General features: G+C 40.2%; 1 protein-coding gene across 2 annotated transcripts; it reads right to left on the bottom strand.

Moving 5' to 3' along the window:
• Positions 1-538: 538 nt before the first annotated feature.
• Positions 539-17608, bottom strand: LOC149083174 (proton-coupled zinc antiporter SLC30A1-like). 2 transcript variants are annotated; one of them, XM_089236348.1, is made up of 9 exons: positions 17189-17418; positions 12618-12691; positions 12064-12327; positions 8668-8902; positions 8367-8528; positions 8080-8271; positions 6584-6666; positions 3979-4161; positions 539-1525 (listed from the first exon to the last, which is right to left on the bottom strand). In XM_089236348.1, the coding sequence occupies exons 3-9, from the start codon at positions 12256-12258 to the stop codon at positions 1262-1264; spliced, it is 1314 nt and encodes a 437-aa protein (XP_089092474.1). In that variant the 5' UTR covers positions 12259-12327; positions 12618-12691; positions 17189-17418; the 3' UTR covers positions 539-1261. The 2 variants fall into 2 exon arrangements, with proteins under 2 accessions (XP_089092474.1, XP_089092473.1); XM_089236347.1 differs by lacking the exon at positions 12618-12691 and having other exon boundaries at positions 17189-17608.
• Between the last annotated feature and the right edge of the window lie 396 nt (positions 17609-18004).

Genomic DNA, 18004 nt, shown 5'->3' with positions numbered 1-18004 from the left:
ACTCTTGAGACGCCTTTGCACCGCGGGCCCGGTCAGCACCTCCTAAAGATAGAAGGCCTCTGCACTGTTTGCCATAAACGTCATTCAGACTACCTAGCAAGTTCGCCACATTTTGTAACACAGCATCCTATTTCGTTTCTTCTTATTTTGGCGTATAATCTTCCTGATTGGCTCACAAATACGGCATAATGATTGGATGTGGGGTATAGAAATCGCCAATTCTGAGCCCGATCATTTCTTTTCCTCACAACGATGAGCAGGGAATTTCTTATCACTGAATATTCTGAGGGAAAATGGACTACTTACTGACGTCACAAGCTGACTGCGGAGGCCTATCTCTAGGAGGTTCTGGTCCGGTACGATGGGTGGCGGTGGAACGAACAGTGTTGTTTTCATTCAGGTTGATTTTTTTCCTGCTCAAAAACTGCCCATTGTTTTAGAGGAATTCATCTCCCCCTCTCTGTATCAGTAGTAGGAATGAGTTTTTGAAGTGGTTTTTTTCCATAAAAGACAGATAAACAATATGCGCAAAAACACATAAGCCTAATTAAAATTTATTTGATGAAGAGTTTCGTTATTTAGGGGGGAAAAAACGTGAAACATATTTGGTTCTTCCATTTGGCATTTCTTTTTTATGTACAGTATTTCCGTATTCCCCCGCATTAGTCGGCATGCTTGAAAGCAGATAAAGAACAGTATGTCGAAATACCCGTATTTTCCGGCATGCCGAGAAATTTGAGTCGCAGATTCTGAAAAAATTCTAAAATATCTTTATTATAAAAATCCATTGAATTGGTTGAATGCATACTGTGATCCTTATTAAACCTCTCTTTTCAAGGCATGCCGGAAATGCACCACATCCCAACATGCAAAAAAGCTGGTGCCCGAGTTTAACGGTATGTCGGCTAATGCGGGGAAATACGGTATTGCCATTCTTGGCTGATTAGAGCAACACACACACTTACATAAGAAGAGAAGTTTCCCCCTTCAGCATTATACGGTATTCAGATGTTACGTGAGTATAGTTCGAGGTATTGCAATGATGCATGCTGGATATGAATTGAAGTCATGGCGAAACAGAATCGTTCTCTTTACGTCTAAGTTCCAATGCAGCGGCTCTTGGAGCGGTGCAGACTGGATTTTCGGAAAGCTTCTCCGCGTCCTTCATGAAAAGAGACAGTTGCGAAGAGCTGGAACATGATACGTCGAGGGAGAAAAAAGCAAAGAGGAGAAAAAACGCATTATAATTCACATTCGCCTTTCAGACGCTAGTCTCTGTCGCCGTTTTGAATTTGCTGAAATCGTATTTGTGAGGGTGTGAAATGTCAAAACAAGCGAAATTAGACGATGATCCGTTAGCGGCGATCGTAACTTCTGTGGAGTGAGCGGGACAGTGCGCCTGGGCAGGAACTGCACAGTTTCGCTGGCGAACGTTACTTGTAGGTCCACAGCAAGTAAGAGCACCGCAGTTGTTATTGGAGGAACATTGCAGGATGCACTCACCGTCGATCGCTTTCAAAGTCGGCTGAAAAATAGAAGAAAAAAAAACTATTCAGATCTCCCACGCACATATAGAACAAATAAAATCTTAGCACAAGTGCCTGCGGATTCAAGTTATTATTATCTTCGAATCAACGATCGCAATTTACATTATGTTAATGACATAATGTTAAATGATCGCAATTTATATTAACCCTTTCAGACCCGAGCATTCATTTCTTGGAATTTTTAAGATGTTTTTGCATTTTTAATACTCAAAAAATGCATTAAAAACATAAATGTTACCAAATCTTTTTTTCCCGGAGGCACTTTCCCCTGTGGAAATCATCTTTAAAAAACCCTTCAATGTTCCACTTTAAGTGCTGCCCCCTGATGAAAGTCCCCAAAGTTCATATACCACCATATTTCTATCTCAAAACTTACATAATCCTTTAAATCATAGTCTCCCAAACTTTTTGTTCCATCGCCCCCTTTATCAAATTTTTTATTTTTTTTTCCTCTCATCGCCCCCAACTCAAGTAAACCCATAGGATCCAATGTTAAATCAGTAGGTTCTATCGCCCCCTTGGACCATTCCATCGCCCACCAGGGGGCGATATTGCCCACTTTGGGAAACACTGCTTTAAATCAATGCTTAACTCCCTGAGGTGAAAAAAATTTCTACCGTGAGAAAAGCAACCCACACATTTGTGCATGCAGGGCTTGAAAGGTTTAAGGAAAGCTATTAATAGACATAGATAATGTCGCATAATGTCAAAAGAGACCAGAATCACGATAATTACTGCTGTCAAAACTTAGTTTGTTGAGTTGTGTGTGTGTGAGTTGTTCTATCTCTCTCTCTTTCTCACCTCTCAGGGGCACCTGAGCGATTTTCTGAAGCTTAATCTTTGATTACTTATTAAGTAGAGCTGGATCTTTGACTGGAAGAGAAGGGGAAGAGATGGAATCAATACGGAAGATGGGCGATTTGGGGATTCCCGTCGTCATCGAAAAGATTCATGAATATCCCTTTTTTTTTAATTAAAAATCGAATAATGTTTGGCACAACTGCTTCGAACTGATCACTCATGATCCAAACAACTTTTTACGTTGCAATCGTATGAGTAATAACGAAGTCCAAGGCTTTTAAAAGCTACAGCTAATTTAAATGAAAACGAAAAGATAATCAAAAATTATTAGAAAGTTCAGAAGAAAATTGAAATTGTGTGCCTCGAGTTGGCTTTCAATCAACACAATTTAAATTAAATAACGTACGTGGTTCAAATAAAATGGATCCGAGAAAAATATTCTCAGGGAAGTTACCTCTTAAACGAATACCAAAATTTCTCTCTTTTAAGTGTTTAAAATGTTGAAAAAAGCAGACCAATAAATATATACATATAACTAATGACAATAACCGAAAAGGTTTTTGGAAAATAATTAAATTTTGGAAATAATTCAATAAAATGGGCAGCACAACAATTGCAAACTATCGTAATTAACAGCGTAGCAAAGCGGGCGTACTCGGTTCTGTTTAAGCAATGACGTCACGCATAACGTCAGCTGGTACTAAGACGCCTTCATATACTGTATATCCTTATGTATTAAGGGGTTCTAGCTGGTACCGACTCCGGCTCGTCAAAAAAAGCTTTTATTAACTCGCTCGTCCACTCAGTGAACGAACGAGCTACTGAGTTCGTGAGTGAGTGGACGAGCGAGTGAAATAGTGCGCGAGTGAGCGAATGAATGAGCGAGTGGGTGTACGAATGAGTGGGCGAGCGAGCTACTGAGTCCGTGAACTGTAAATGACCGAGTGGGTAAGTGAGCGACTGAATGGCCGAGTGAGTGAGTGAGTGAACGGACGAGTTTGTGAGCGAATGAGTAGGGGAGCGACCTACTGAGTTCGTGAGAGAGTGAGTGAGGGAGCGAGTGAACGAGCGTGTGGGTCGAGTGGGTGGGAGAGTGTCGTCATGAAGCTACCGAGTCCGTGAGCGAGTGAAATGTTGAGTGACGGAGCGAGTGAGAGAGCTAGTGAATCCGTGAGCGAATGAGTGAGTGGACAAGTGGGTAAGTGAGCGAGTAGCTTCGTGTTGAACTGTTGTCGATGAATTTCTTGTCGGTGAATTTTCCGTCGATGAATTGCTAGTCGGTGAATTTTCCTAGCGGTGAATTTTCTGGGCACGCTCTTTTACAACCAAATAATAATTTCCCCTTCTATAATAAAAAAATACATTTCATACCCTGATTAACGATCAATACTCTTTTACGGACGAATTATTTTGTCACACCGGTGTCCGCGAAAAAGAGGTTTCACTGTATTTCCGCGTTGCTTCAATCACCAGTTTTCAGTTCAAAGTATTTGTATCAAACAATATAAGATTTTTTTTTTTAAATGTAAATTTATATGAATCTTTACCTCCACTACGAATGGAACCTCCGCAAATTCTCCCGCATTGGTTTCATCTTTCTTTCTATAAAAACATGTTACTTTATGCTTACTTCGTGAAATTCGGGCTGTATGGTGACAAGGTTGATGCCTTCATTTTCGAAGAATTCGCCGATTTTCGAAGAGATGCTGCTGTAGATGTCGGCCGACGAAAGGATGATGTGTACGGTGGCAATCACTTCTGACGCCGTCAAACGCCACACGTGGAAATCGTGAACATTCTGTATCGCCGGGAACTTAAGTAGAAGAAAAGCAAAAATAGAGAAATTCACTCTTGCCCAATAAAAATAACTGAGCAAACGAGGAAAACAAAGAATGAAAACTTTGCATTATCGTTACATCTGTTTAAGACGCTTTGCATGTTCTATCCAGGGCCGTCTTAAGAGCACCATGGACCCCCGGGCCAAGTGATTTTTCTGAGGCCCTACCGGACAAATTTACATGCATACTCCTCGGAAAATTTCAACTATATCTCATTTTTGAGAGGCCCTCTTCTTTTGAGCGCGTTAAGACGGCACTCGCCAAACGTAGTCAAACGATCTCTATCGGAGCAGCGAGCTTAAATAAGCAAATGTTGGCAGTTCACTGAGATACAAATTGTTTTCGATCTCAGAAACACTATTACTTCCGCAGAATGCCTACAATTAAAATTTTCCTATTCTGAACTGTCGATCGCTGTATCCATGCCTCCACTCCCCTCCAGCATCCTGCAGTGGTCCCCCTATGCTGAGATTTTTGGCGGGCAACGAAGCCGGACTTTTAATGGGCCCCTGAAAGTGAATTTTTTTGCTTGAAAATAGAAAAAAATTTATGAATCATCCCAGGTCCCTAGGCTGGAGCCCTGTTAGCCCCGACCTTTGTGGGTGCCATGGTTGAATTCGGGCTATGTGTAGTGATAAGGTTGATGCCTCCATTTTCGGAAAACTCGTCGATTTTCGAAGAGATGCTGCTGTAGATGTTGGCCGACGACGAAGGAAGGGAACATCTTGAAAATGTGAAAAAAAAAATTGAGAGGCAGAAAAATCAGCTTCGATATTTGCCTCTAGAGGGTGTTTTCTTTGCAAATGATAACACACATGCTAGTTTTTGTTATTACGTGAGTCATGAGCTCAATCTTTATAGCAGGTGCATCCAGAGGCGCCGTCATGAAGAAAGCATTGTGGGGGGGGGCTGAAAGTTGCTGGTTGTCACGGGTATACGGGACGCGAGTGCGTACGCAGGAGAGGGAAGGTGCATTGCATTGTTTTTCAGAAATCATTGGGGCTTTCACCCCCTTACAAAATTTAATGGAGAGGGGGTGGGGACTCAAATGGCCTCCCTCAGCCCTAGGTTCCAACGCGCACCTATGGGTGCATCTAAATCTAGAAACCTTGCATCTCTAAATATCTTCAGCAGAACTGCTTCCAGGCACTGTGGTGGTCGAGTTACAAACGGTACAAATATTCAATTATTGCACTTCACTTCTGAAATATAGATGGCAGCACTGAGAAAAAACCAGATACAACACGAGATACGCTCTGACTGTTAAATACATACACTTTTCCGGCGCAACTCACTAGGTAATAAATTGCCCATGGCGATAGACTTGAGTTGTGCTCGGTTTGCATCCATTCTTATTTATTTACGTCGAGTTGACGAGAACATGCTTTGCTGGTGGAACTCTCTGACAAAAACGGTGCTTACGGAATCACCGTTACTGATTAGAAGCTTTACGATTTTCTGCCTTTGATAGGCATGGGTGGGCATGCGGAATTCATGCAGCAAAAGCGGATAGCCCTTACAAGGGTGGTGTTGACAAAGCTCCAGTCCGGGAGCCCAAAATATGATCCTTATCTTTTTTTTCACGTTATAAATTCATTATGGAGGCTCCCTTAGAAAGTTTGGGTTCGGAGCTCACCAAGAATCCCACCCTATGACCCCACGCTGCAGGATGTGAGGGGACATGCTTCAGTATCAATGTTGGGGGATTGATTGATCCAATAAACTTATATATATGTACTGATGTCATTCTCATCGTGTTCCTTCTCACAGAATATCAAGTTTACATCAACTTGTGTTGTGATGTAGAGAGGCTTCGAAAAATTCCCCTATCTCTTCATTTTAATACCCTTTAAGTTTCGTAGCGTTGTAGATGAAGCAGCTGTAGATAGCTCAGAACTAGAGAACAGTTATTGTCAGGGCCAAAGGTGGGAGTGGATTGAATTCGGGTCTTGTATCTTCGGTTTCTTGTATTAGCCGGAAGGCTCCGAATTCATCTTGAACATTGCAGGTAGGGTCTGGGACGGGCGCCAAAATGCATGCCCATCCCAGTTGACTGAGTATTTAGTAGCGGCCCTTGTCATAGACATGGTCCTCAGTAGGGTGGGCTGACAGAGCCCGGGAAGATTCTCATTATTTTTTTGTTTTTATAACGCTGTAAATTCACTATAGAGGAACAATTGAAAAGTCCTGGTCTGAGAACCCACCAAAGATCCCTGTTGGGGAAGAACCTGCTTCAGGATGTGGGAGCCCCATGATCATTTTATAGTAATTGCAGTGGGGTATTATGTTATAAGTAGTGAGTTTCTCTTAATTTTACTTTCGAAGAAATTAGAAAAGAAGTTTCCCAACACAATAGTAATGTAAAAATGCATCGCTTTTAATATCAAAGTGGCCTACTTCTTTGCGGAGCCTGCTCGACAAACCGGCGACATCAACGTGATTCGGAATGCTCTGCAGCAGAATCAATCCGGATTCTCGAACTGCCAGTTAAAGAAATCAAGAAATAAAAACGAATTCAAGAAATTAATATAATCAATAACTTATAAACTGAAAATACGTTCAAAAGCATTTGATGATATGAAAAACTTTTTTTCCCGAAACAACTAGAAAATAATAATAAAGTGATGAACCATCGAACGAATGTTTCACCGGAATGAAAAACGAGCTCAGAAGCGAACTGAATTTCTTCCGAATTCTGTTGTCCTACTTTCGTGAGGTTATTGAACGACATACCTATAGTATACATCATAGTTTCCCAAACTTTTTTGTCCCATCCCCCCCTTCTTAAGAAATTTTTTTCTCCCATTGCCCCCCAACGCAATCTAACCCATAGAAACCTATGTTATACCCGTAGCTTTTACCGTCCCACTGGAACATTCCATCGCCCACGTTGGGAATCACTGGTATACAGGGTCATTCGAATTAACACGGGAGTGCCAAAAATGCGTGCTTGCCCCAGCTGACAAAGTATCCAGTTGTAGCTCTGCATGTGATAGGAATGTGCGGTGTATGTGTACCTAACGTAAAGTTTCTAATGTACCGTGTATGTGAGTGCTGTGTAGTTAATAATACAAAGTTTGTTTCTGAAGGAATGCCTCTTATGTGTGGAAGAAGTGCTGCCATCTGTCTCTCGAATTCGGAAGCAACAACTCGACTAGCTATTGTCCCTGTCGATCTTCGAATGGGTGGAGAGGCATGAGCATTGCTTATCGTTATATTAGCAAAATAATCGGAATATATAGTGTTTTTATTTGACTTTCAACAACTTACTTTGGCCGCTCTCGGCTCCAGGGCCATTATGGGAATTATTACGTGTTTTAGACCTGATTGTCAACATTGTACATGTATTCACGTCATATCATTGACTCATCAACTGTTTTTCCCCTCCTATTTTTCTAGTTCGGCCCACCTAAGCATCATGTGCTGGAGGGTCCAGTTGCACTAAACTGTGAGAAAAAAATTCGTTACAGCGTTGTGTGTGTGTTCAAGAGGAAGCTTTCTTTTCTTTCTTTCTTTCAAACCGAGCACAACTCAGGTCTATCGTCATGGGCAATTTACTACCTAGTGAGTTGTGCTGAAAATGTAAGTGTGTGTAGCTAACAGTCTCAGTGCGTATCTAGTGTTGTGTTTGATTTTTCAGTGATGCCATCTATAGTTCAGAAGTGAAATGAATGAAGTGTAATTATTGAATATTTGTACCGTTTGTAGGCCTGTTGCTCTCTGTGGCGAGACTTTTTAACGGGGAGATCAGCTCGCAATCGTGCCCAAAATTGGGAACCACAGAAAACCAACTTCAGTCCTACCACCCCTGTGACGCCAGTGGGGGTTCAAACCCGGGTGTTCATGCCAGCTGAAAAGCATTGACTTAAAAATAAGAAAGATCAATATCTTACTGAAGGGATATGTTGTCGCCATCAGCACTACAACAGAAGCTATGGCGAGCGTCGAATCAGCGTACTTCAGTATCAGCCCGTCCAAGAGTAAGATTATGCACGAGCAAGCGATGACAGACAAAGACGATGACGAGTCTCTCATCATGTCGAGGAGCTTGTGGTCACCGCCAACTCTCTGCTGTCCCTGTCGATCTTCGAATGGATGGAGAGACATGAGCATTGCTTATCGTTATATTAGCAAAATAATCGGAATACATAGTGTTTTTATTTGACTTTCAACAACTTACTTTCGTGGCCTCTCTCGGCTCCAGGGCCATTTTGTGAACACGAATTGGAGTCTGGACCATGGCATTCTTCATTAGTGACGTCTTTTTCAGGAGCAAGCACGTAGTTTATTCGCGAGTCGTCTCTTCGCACTATCATGGAACATCCCTGGTGGTGCGTGTACCCTGGAAATCAGGAGCAAAGTTCTGATCAGATCAAGTGCAGTCGAGGTTATGTATGATAAGGCAACTAAATTTTTTCAACGTGTAATAGATATAATTAGGTACCACTGTGTATAGATATTCTAGGCTTTACAAAACTCACCTCCGATCAGAAGAAAACAGATTAAATTGAGTGTGAAATTTAGAATTCCGAGACAGAGCAGTAGGAAAGGAAACTGTGGCTCGGTGTTCTCGTGGGACGCGTGTACCATCGTTTGCACAGCTTCGACGCACGCCGCAAAGCACAGGGCGCATAGAAACAGCATATTGACGAGCATGCCCAAGACTTTGACCCTCGCCCAACCAAAAGTGTTTTTCAATGTACCTCCTTTGGATGTCTGCAAAACAAAAATCTTTTCAGAACTTACTCCCTTCAATCTATCTCGAAAATTACTAAAATAACAATAACGAAATGCACGTCTCTGCTACTTTTTGGCGTGAATATGTCTTTTGAATCGGTTATCTGAGTGATTATGCATTAAGAATATGTACTACTGGACCGTACATGCACCTCGTAAACATTCCTCTGGGGAATTTCTAACGAACTGACACATGCAAGAACTTATGTGTGTGTATGCGTGGCCCAAACGTATTTTCATTATCACAGTTATGCTTGTTTCGTGTTCTACTAGTACTGTTATCAGTCTTATATATTTTGAAGTGAAAATGGCAAATGTCTGAATTATCATGTAAGTATCGGGTTGAAGGTCTGCTGCTCTCTGCGGAGAGACTTTTTCAAGTAGGAGACCGGGGCTCGCATTCTATCCCCGATGTTGGAAAACCACCGAAAACCAACCTCAGTCAACCACCACTGTGCCACCAACAAGATTCAGGGTTGAACTATCTCTGGATAATCCTCAGGATGAGAGTCCACCATGATGTCCACAGCTCCACACGACCGCGCATCAATGACCAATTACATGGCAGCATTCCGAAATATCAAATGGAACGTTACATAAGGAGATTAGGTCACAGTTTAAACACTTGATACAAAAGTATACGTCTGAGAAAATTGGTACCTATTATTGCCGCTTTACAGTCGTGTTAGCATCGTGTTGAACTCGCATCATGAGGCACCAGGTTCGATCCGTGAAGAGGGTATTTTGCTGGTCGGCTGAAGTTGGTTTTCTGAGGTTTCGTAACCAGGGAGCAACTGGGAGGCGAGCAATTGAGTCTGGTGATCCAGGCACTGGATCAGGATGGGAGCTGAGTTTACTGTTTCTTTCTTGTTTGGCCCAGGGCGAAAGAGTAAATTTTCGTTTGTAGTTGCGGCCCGTTTCCCCATTTCGTTGCGCAAATGTGAGCCGGTCTCCTCTTTGTAAAAAATCTCGTCATGACAGACCTTACAACATTTAAACTGCAAAATATATTCAGCATTGCATAATTCAATCATTGCCGATTTCATCTCTAGCAGCTAGATGGTAGCAGAGTTCATACATTCATACAACTTAATAATAAATTCATAAATATGTATATTTTCATTTCATAATTAATTCTTTCATCTCTTGGGAGGTAAAGTGGCAGCGAATTGCCTTTGTGGTGACAGATCAGGGCTGTTTACGGTTAATGAGCGGTGTCTATTGATAGATGATAGATCTAATCACAACACACAAATCTACAGATACGTATATCATTCATGTGAAATTTTTTTTCTTTTCTTTAGATTGCGTACCGGAGGTCGTATACTGTATTGCGCTTGTAACGAATGCATAAGACATATTATTCATGTCCAAATTCGCGACCGAATCGACAACACAGTCCCCCATAAGTAGGGTTACCATCCGTCCTCCTTTTTGGTGTCATTTCAAGCGTCCTCCTACGTTTTAGAAAATTTGTCCTTTTGCCCTTCTTTTCAGGTTTCCAGAATCATTCTATTCCCCCCCCCCCCCACCAGGGAATTTTTTTTCACTCTGAAACATATATCTCTTCATCGCCATTAGTGTTTGCATGTGTGTTTTTTCACACACATTTTTACATACTTTGACCAACGTCCTCGAAATTCCCAGACGAATCCAAGTTGCCTCCCAGCAGGGCAGATGCTATTCTAGCCATAGCCCAGGATACCCATTGGCCAGAGCACCTTGCTCCAAGATAACATGAAGACAGTTGGAAAAACAGCTCTGAAAGAAGAAAACCGCAATATCCATTTGGAGAATACCATTGTTTGTTCACCTACAGCTAATGCCGTGTACTGGGGGGGGGGGGAAGGGGGGAGTTCTGTTCTATTCAGAAATAAAAAACTTCTGAGGGTATAGAAAGAAAAACCTCCCTCCTTGCTCCACGCGAAGTAATAAAACTGACCAGATGGTGGGCACAATTCATTGAAATCAAGGGAAGACGGATCCTCTTTCCTTTTCTTTTTTGCTCCAACTCATAATGTGCAGCTAGACATATATCCAAATGTCGAGACGTTTCAAGTCCAAAACTAACTTATAGGTAAGTTATTATGTTAAACCTAACATAATTATAGCTTCTTGGCCGTCATCATCCTACTCCCCTTTCCACCTGTTCTGAAATTCAGAAGGGGGAAAAAATTAACCAATGGACGGCAACATTAAATAAGCTTGACAACTGTAGGAGCGACGTACCACTTTTTGCAGATTATGACAGTTCTACTGCACAAACATCTACTATATCATTAATACTTGTTCCTCTCTTTGTTGGCACTTATCGGATGAGTTCGAATAACCTTTTTCATAACTAGAGCCTGGATTATACGTAAACGCATACGTGCATATGCGTTTGAAAATTTTGACATATTTCAGTATTAATGTACACAAATGAATAAAATTGCATATTTTCTTTACATTTTTAAACATAAGAAACATCACTGATCGAATGCATCATCCTAGGCTTAAAATTGAGCAAAGTTTCCGGTAAATTTAAATAAATTGTAAAACAAATTGTGTTTGTGACCACCTATATCTCTTTGTTGAGACCAGAGCTGCAGGCCATTATCTGGTTTGGAGGAAGAGGAGGTAAATTTAAATAATTTATTGACGATTTATCATAGTATTTACCAATACGAGCTGAGGATTACGCATAATCACCGGCAAATGTGAAAAACAAAACTTATTAAACTTACAAAAATGGTTTTTAACTACGCGTAATAGTCACTGATTATGCATAACAACCGGATTTATCAAATTTCCATAACATATATATAGTTTTTTTTTAGTTGGGAAAAAATATTATGGTGGCGGTAACTTTTTTTTTTGGAAAGAAAGCGGTGCCATCTGATGCGAAAATTGAAATTGAAGAAAATGAGGGCGCATACGCAGGCGTCCTCCTTTCTCAATTTTAGAACCTGGAAACCCTACCAATAGGAAACTGGTTACGTATTACTGTTCCGTAAAAATATTAGGGAGAAATAATTAGCCACGACTCAATAGCTTTCGACACCGAGTCTCAAGGAGAATGGTGTTTAGTTTTTGTGGTATGTGCAAGTGTTCAAAGAAAAAGAAAAGATAATGAAAAGAAATAGTAGTAGGTCACTTACTCGATGACTGATAACTAGCAGTAGGAGTGATAGGATGTTATACAACATGTGATAAGCGCTGATGAGAAGAGCCAAGGACTGCGTCACGTGACTCGCAACGATTTCTGCTCCGAACATCATCCCCGAAAAAACTATCATCACGTACAGCTTTGCAGACTTCATCATTCCTTTTCTATCTGTGGTCGTATTGCACATATAAAACTTTGTTTTTTCTCTGAAAACTTTAAAAACTTCTTATTTGACGAGACTTGTTTCAGTGAAATACTACATTAAAAAAAAAAAAAAATGGAACAGTCATGACCTCTGTGAATAACAATACTTTGTAATAAATGCCAACATGTTCGTACAGTACAAGTTCGTTATAACGGGAATATATCTATAACGAGTGATTTGCAAGGGATTTAAAATAGCTAGTGTTAAAGATATAGCAAAAACATACAGTAAATTTCGGTTACAGTAAGTTAAAAATTAGGAAGCATTCACTCCGTCAAAAAAAAAAATCTCGCAAAAAGCTCTTCCGGAATTGAACATAAAACCTCGTAAAAAAAAGTTACTCTGATATATTTCTTCCTCACACGCCGCTACCAAAGAAGAATGTCAATGCATCCTTATCCTTATCTTCCTGTACCTAAGACAGAACGAAAAAAAACTTACAAAAAACAGCGGATAGGTGGCACTGACGTACACAAGTCAAAGAAAAGATACGCTAATAACGGACAGAATGCCTCCAAATCGTTTATTACAGCAGTATATGTTCCACATGACCACCACCACATTTAATAACACATTGCAGGCGAGTCACAAATCCGGCAACGGCAGAGTGCAGCAGGTCCACATACACGGTGAACTGGTGGTGGATTAGGAGCGCAAGGTCTTATAACCGCGTCTCATTTGCATAGTTCCACCGAAGTCGTTCGTACCGGTGCCCCCTATCGGCTGTTTTTTTAGTTGTTCCCCCCCCCCCCGTCTTAAAAAATTCCCGTGACCTAGCGATGCTAACCCTACAAACGGCTTTTTATTTTGGTTATTTTTCTGATTTTTATTCATTTTTAATGTTTCTACGGACTTTTCGCCCACTCTGTATTAGGAATAATATGTTATCTAAACAATAGGGTAGCTAAATTATCTCCGCTGTAAAAGAAATTACAGGTACGTCCATACATTGAAAATATTATTCATTGTAGACTATTTCAGTTCGGGGCCGTCTTAAGAGTATTGTGGGCCCGGGTAACAATATCCCCATGTGAAAAGCTTAATAGAAATATTAGGAGTTCGATTCTCTGGATACGAAGTCTAGTATCACTCGCCAGACTTTAGTATCTTCTTGTGAGGATACCCTAAGACAACGTTTCTCAACCGCGGGGCCGCGGCCCGGTACTGGGCCCTGACCTCATTCAAACCGGGCAGCGAGTGATTAGCGTTTCATTTTTCCTTATTCATTTTCCGTTGGTCATGTATTTGACTGTTCTTTCGACCCACGATAATGAATGAAACCGGGCAGCGACCTCGGAAAGGTTGAGAACCACTGCCCTAAGAAACCAGAACTTGCAGTTTAAAGTCGTCCGAATGACACTGAAAAAATCGTTCTAAAAACTTTTCGACAAGCGGGTAAATGTTGACGAGTACATGAAACCATCCATGGAAGTGAGTAGTGATATATAATAATCGAGCATTTTGATTGCTCAGTTGGTCGACCAAAAATCGCTTTGATAATATGAAATTCTTGTAAAAATATTCAAGAAAATTAACCGCTGTGAGACCATAAATAACTTCATGACTAGAGTTCTGTTTATTCGTCGAGAACGAAACGATCCAAAACACGTTTTAATGCAGACAAAGAAGCAATTTTCTACAACTTTGTAACCTAACATAGTAAAAAATAGAAGTTCGCCGCTTATAACGAGAATACGTCCGTTATAATGACAATTTTCCTCGTGATTGTGACCTGTCGTTATAATGGTCTTTTACTGTAGACATCTGTTTTCAAGGTAAAATTTGTCAAAGCACATGTGGAAAGGAAATTTATTGCAAGGGCTTCATCAAACGGGTGCAAATGAATCTCTCAAACTTGACAATGGAAAAGTGTCTACTGAGCTGAGCGCAACCAAAAAAACATTTTATTCTTTTTGTACATAGAAATAATATATAAAAGTAGATTTTTAAATACGTGAGTATAATATAGACAACATTTTCCTGGAAATATTTCCAAAAATAATCAGAACAGGATTTTACTAGTGAATGTGTATTTAATGAAGTTTTGATATCTCGCTAGCACCCCAGCTGGATCTCGAGGCTGTACCACGATGTGACGTGATATAACAAGTTGAAATTATAGTCCTAATACTAATACTTTCGGTTTTAATCCAAAATATCTAAAGCATTATTGGCCGATCTTACAGCACTACAGGGTGCGTGGAACACCGATTGGGAACCGTTGACCTGCATTGAAATTTTCAAATGTCCAATTCTTTGTTGGAACAACACCATCTATAGCTAGAGTAGCTGTAGTTATAGAAGGTGTTGTTTGGAATCCCCCCTTTTTTCCCCGAGTATATTCTGATGCATTTTTTTCCCCCTTTAATTTTTGGCGAATAAGGAGGGAAAAAATGAAAAGGATAAGAAATTTTTTTCCCACCTCTTCATCGGAATATCATTTGTTTGGTACACACTTGAAAAATATCAGTAGGAAAAACAAGAGATAAGCATTCATTGTTTACGCGTTTAATTTTTTTTAATATCAAAATTCAAACTGCATAGAAATTCAACACGTGATTAAATCTTTTCGTTTTCTGAATTACGCGCCATATTTTGCGTGTTTGTTTGACCTTGACCATTTGTTCACGTCTTCGCTGCATGATTTGTTTTCACCCGGTTACTGAATTTAGAAACACACGTGGAGGTTGTTTCTGGTTTCCTTCGAGAATAAGATCGGTCATTTCAAGTGAGTTGCCCCACCCAGATTCGATTTGAATGTCGCCTAAATGTCATGCTCACTAAACTATTATTAAACTGTTGGTATTCGCTTTCTGTGTGTTTTGAATATCACTTTTTTGGTATGATTTTACGAATGCACCAACAGTATAAAAATGCATCGACTTTTCATTTCCTCATCAGGATTTTGCCCATGACCACAAAACTACATCAAGGCTGCTGCAATTCCAATGAGAAAATTCTTGATGGCTATCATAAAAAAATGCCATTTCTAAACAAATCTTCATCTTCTAAATTTAGAACGAAGAGAGAAGCATGCATCTGCATTCAGAGCACTCTTCTAATGCGTTTGTCTCCACTCTATCATTCTAGCAGTCAAAGATTTCGTTTCGAGATGAGAACATCCAGTGGCGTCAAAGCTGGGGAGTTCTGTGGGTGTTTGAGCACTTATGGTAATCAACGGCGTGAGCCTGAGCATCCCCAGAATTTATTTAAAAATCACAATTTTTTTCCTTCATAAACCTCAAGGCGAACACCCACAGGTTCGAAACACTGCCGACGCCCTTGGAAACATCCCCATCAGAAATTCGCTTAGGCCCAAGAAGCTCCGTGATGCTTCGATGTTTTCACGATATTTGATTATGGTGCACCCGGTGTTAGTCGTAAATTGTGGTGCATCCTTTGCTCCTGTGGCAGGGCCTAGACTGCCTCGGAAGATTTTTTGTTTAAAAATTAATTGTGCCATCATTGGGAGAAGACAATACCATAATTAATTATGGTCCTGTGCTCACAGAGCACCAGTAAACATACAAGGCAACAACAACTGGCTTATAGTTTTCATATTCGTAGAAATGTTATAGCACCGCTGATGTCAATGGTGACGGATTCAAGGTTTAAATACATAGCCAAGGGCAGGGGCGGATCTAGAGGTCACTGTTAGGAGGGGTGATTTTAAAAATCACAGAAAATTTAGTCTCAGAATCTCAGCATGGGGTGACCATATGTCCCGCATTTTCCATGACAGTCCCTTTTTTTCCCCTCCTAATTTTTTTGAAAAATATCCCGGTTTTACCCGTTTTTTAGCGAAGTTTTCTTGAATTTATTGTTTAATTTGTTGTTGTAATATTGTCAAATATAGAAGTTCTGAGAGAAGTTTTCATGAATTATCGCATTCCGCTTGGGAGGGGAGGGGTGTTCACCCCCCGATCATCCACCCTCTCTCCATAGATCTGTGCCTGGCTAAGGAAGAACAAAACTTATTCGAAAAGGCGATGTTCACTTACATCTTTTGTTGCTAATGTTTCATATAACAAAGCGTTTTTATTCAGATGGTTTTTAAAGGGGAAGATTATTTTGTTATTTTGGTAAGCATTAAATTGCCAATTCGTCCACATCCTGCGCCAAAGATATTCTCAAGAAAAACTTCGGAAGAAACTAAAATGCAAATTCCAAGTGTACTGTAAAATTGAGCATTCGAACTTGAGCATTTCATGAACTGAGCTTGCCAGTTTCTGGGATGGTTAAATTTTTTTAAACGAACGTGTAAATAATTGGGGGGGGGGAGAGACTTGGCTTGAAAGCGAGTTCTAGAACATTACATCTGACTGCGTTCAGTTATTGTACAAAAATATGCACCGTGTGCCCGACCAGAGGAGGCACAAATTTCACCCTTCAACATTGTAAGGGGGTGCCAAAATACGTGCTTGCTCCGGCTGACCAAACATCTAGTTGCGGCCCTACTCACAGTTAGGTTCCACGATAAAAAAATGTTTGAACAGCCTCTTCGGATGATACCTCGTGTATATTGCCTCTATGGTGATAGATTAGGGTTGCGTGTGAAAATACCCCGGTACGGACAACTAGTTGCGTAGATAAGCTACTGCAGTGGATCCCGCTAATAACATTTTTTCAGAAAACAGTCGTGAAATACCATCCTAAGCGGAAAACGGCTTAAAACAGAAAATCTCAATAAGTATTATAATAATATAGTTGGCGGACCACGAAAATGGGTCGTCTAAGTGGAACGTTATAAGTGGGGTCCACTGTAATTCGGGTTTTCAATGATAAATTGCAAGGTAAAGTATCGGAGGAGAAAAATAGATGAATCCAAAGCGAACATTCAGACCACTCTCTGATACACGTTAATTGATAACATAACATAAACGGGAGGAAAAAAAGAACGTTTTTCACTTACCTTAGAAATGAGTATGAACCAGAAGCCTTTCATTTTCCCTTTTCACTTTCACAACTAAGAAACTGTCACAACATTTCTTTTTACTTGGTCCCATGGAACGATCAAAGATCTATTGATACTTAAAGGAGGAAACTTCTGCTAGCAATTAACAAAAATGTGAATTAGTTAAGCTCGATATAGAGAAGAGAGGAAAAAAACCAGTCTCTGGTTTCGAAAGAATTTTACACTACGTTGTGAATATCAAACGTGGTTTCTCTTAAACGGTTGTTGGCAGTAAAAAAAGACGACTTCCTTATCAAGGACCAAGGTTCGTTCGGTCTCTCTCTCTCTCTGAATTTTAGAGGAAAGAGATTGAAGATCGCTTTCACACAACACACAATCATTTCATATAGATACGATTCAATGCTGAAAGTTCTGACTAACTAAACTAAGTGTTTTTGTTAATGCTCTCAAAATCTCAATACTGATAAAAAGCGATTGCCTAGAAAAACACTTTCTTATCCCCTAATTTACTTGTTTTCATAGAGATGACTCAAAAACTCCTTTGACTATCGAATATTTGGAAAAACAAAATAAATAAAAGCTTATGCGTTCTTTCAGTATTGTGTGTTGTTTTTCACTATATTCTAATAAATCGCTTTTTGATGCCTAAATGCACTCCAAGTAAGGCTGTTCGTTTTACATACATTACCGAAAGCATTTAAATAAACAAACAACAAATATTGATTGATATTCGTATTCAAATCAAATCTTTATTCCTGTTTGGGCAGCAGAAGGCAATAAAATCACGAAGAAAAAAAAAAGATCACACAAAAA

Source organism: Pholcus phalangioides, unplaced genomic scaffold (assembly GCF_987345545.1).
Source record: "Pholcus phalangioides strain wild (caught in Gottingen) unplaced genomic scaffold, Ppha-v1.0 ptg000009l_1, whole genome shotgun sequence".
NCBI lineage: Eukaryota > Metazoa > Arthropoda > Arachnida > Araneae > Pholcidae > Pholcus > Pholcus phalangioides.
Note: the sequence above shows the minus strand (reverse complement) of the source record. Positions and strands in the feature narration are given on the sequence as shown.

What these genes read in the sequence shown, in the direction of transcription:
- LOC149083174 (XM_089236347.1), bottom strand. Translation starts at nt 12,258, where the DNA reads ATGTGCAATACGACCACAGATAGAAAAGGAATGATGAAGTCTGCAAAG. An exon ending in AGCCGAGAGAGGCCACGAAA is followed by an intron (nt 8,272 to 8,366) that starts GTAAGTTGTTGA and finishes ATCCATTCGAAG; the next exon opens with ATCGACAGGGACAGCAGAGA. An exon ending in GGCGACAACATATCCCTTCA is followed by an intron (nt 6,667 to 8,079) that starts GTAAGATATTGA and finishes TTTAACTGGCAG; the next exon opens with TTCGAGAATCCGGATTGATT.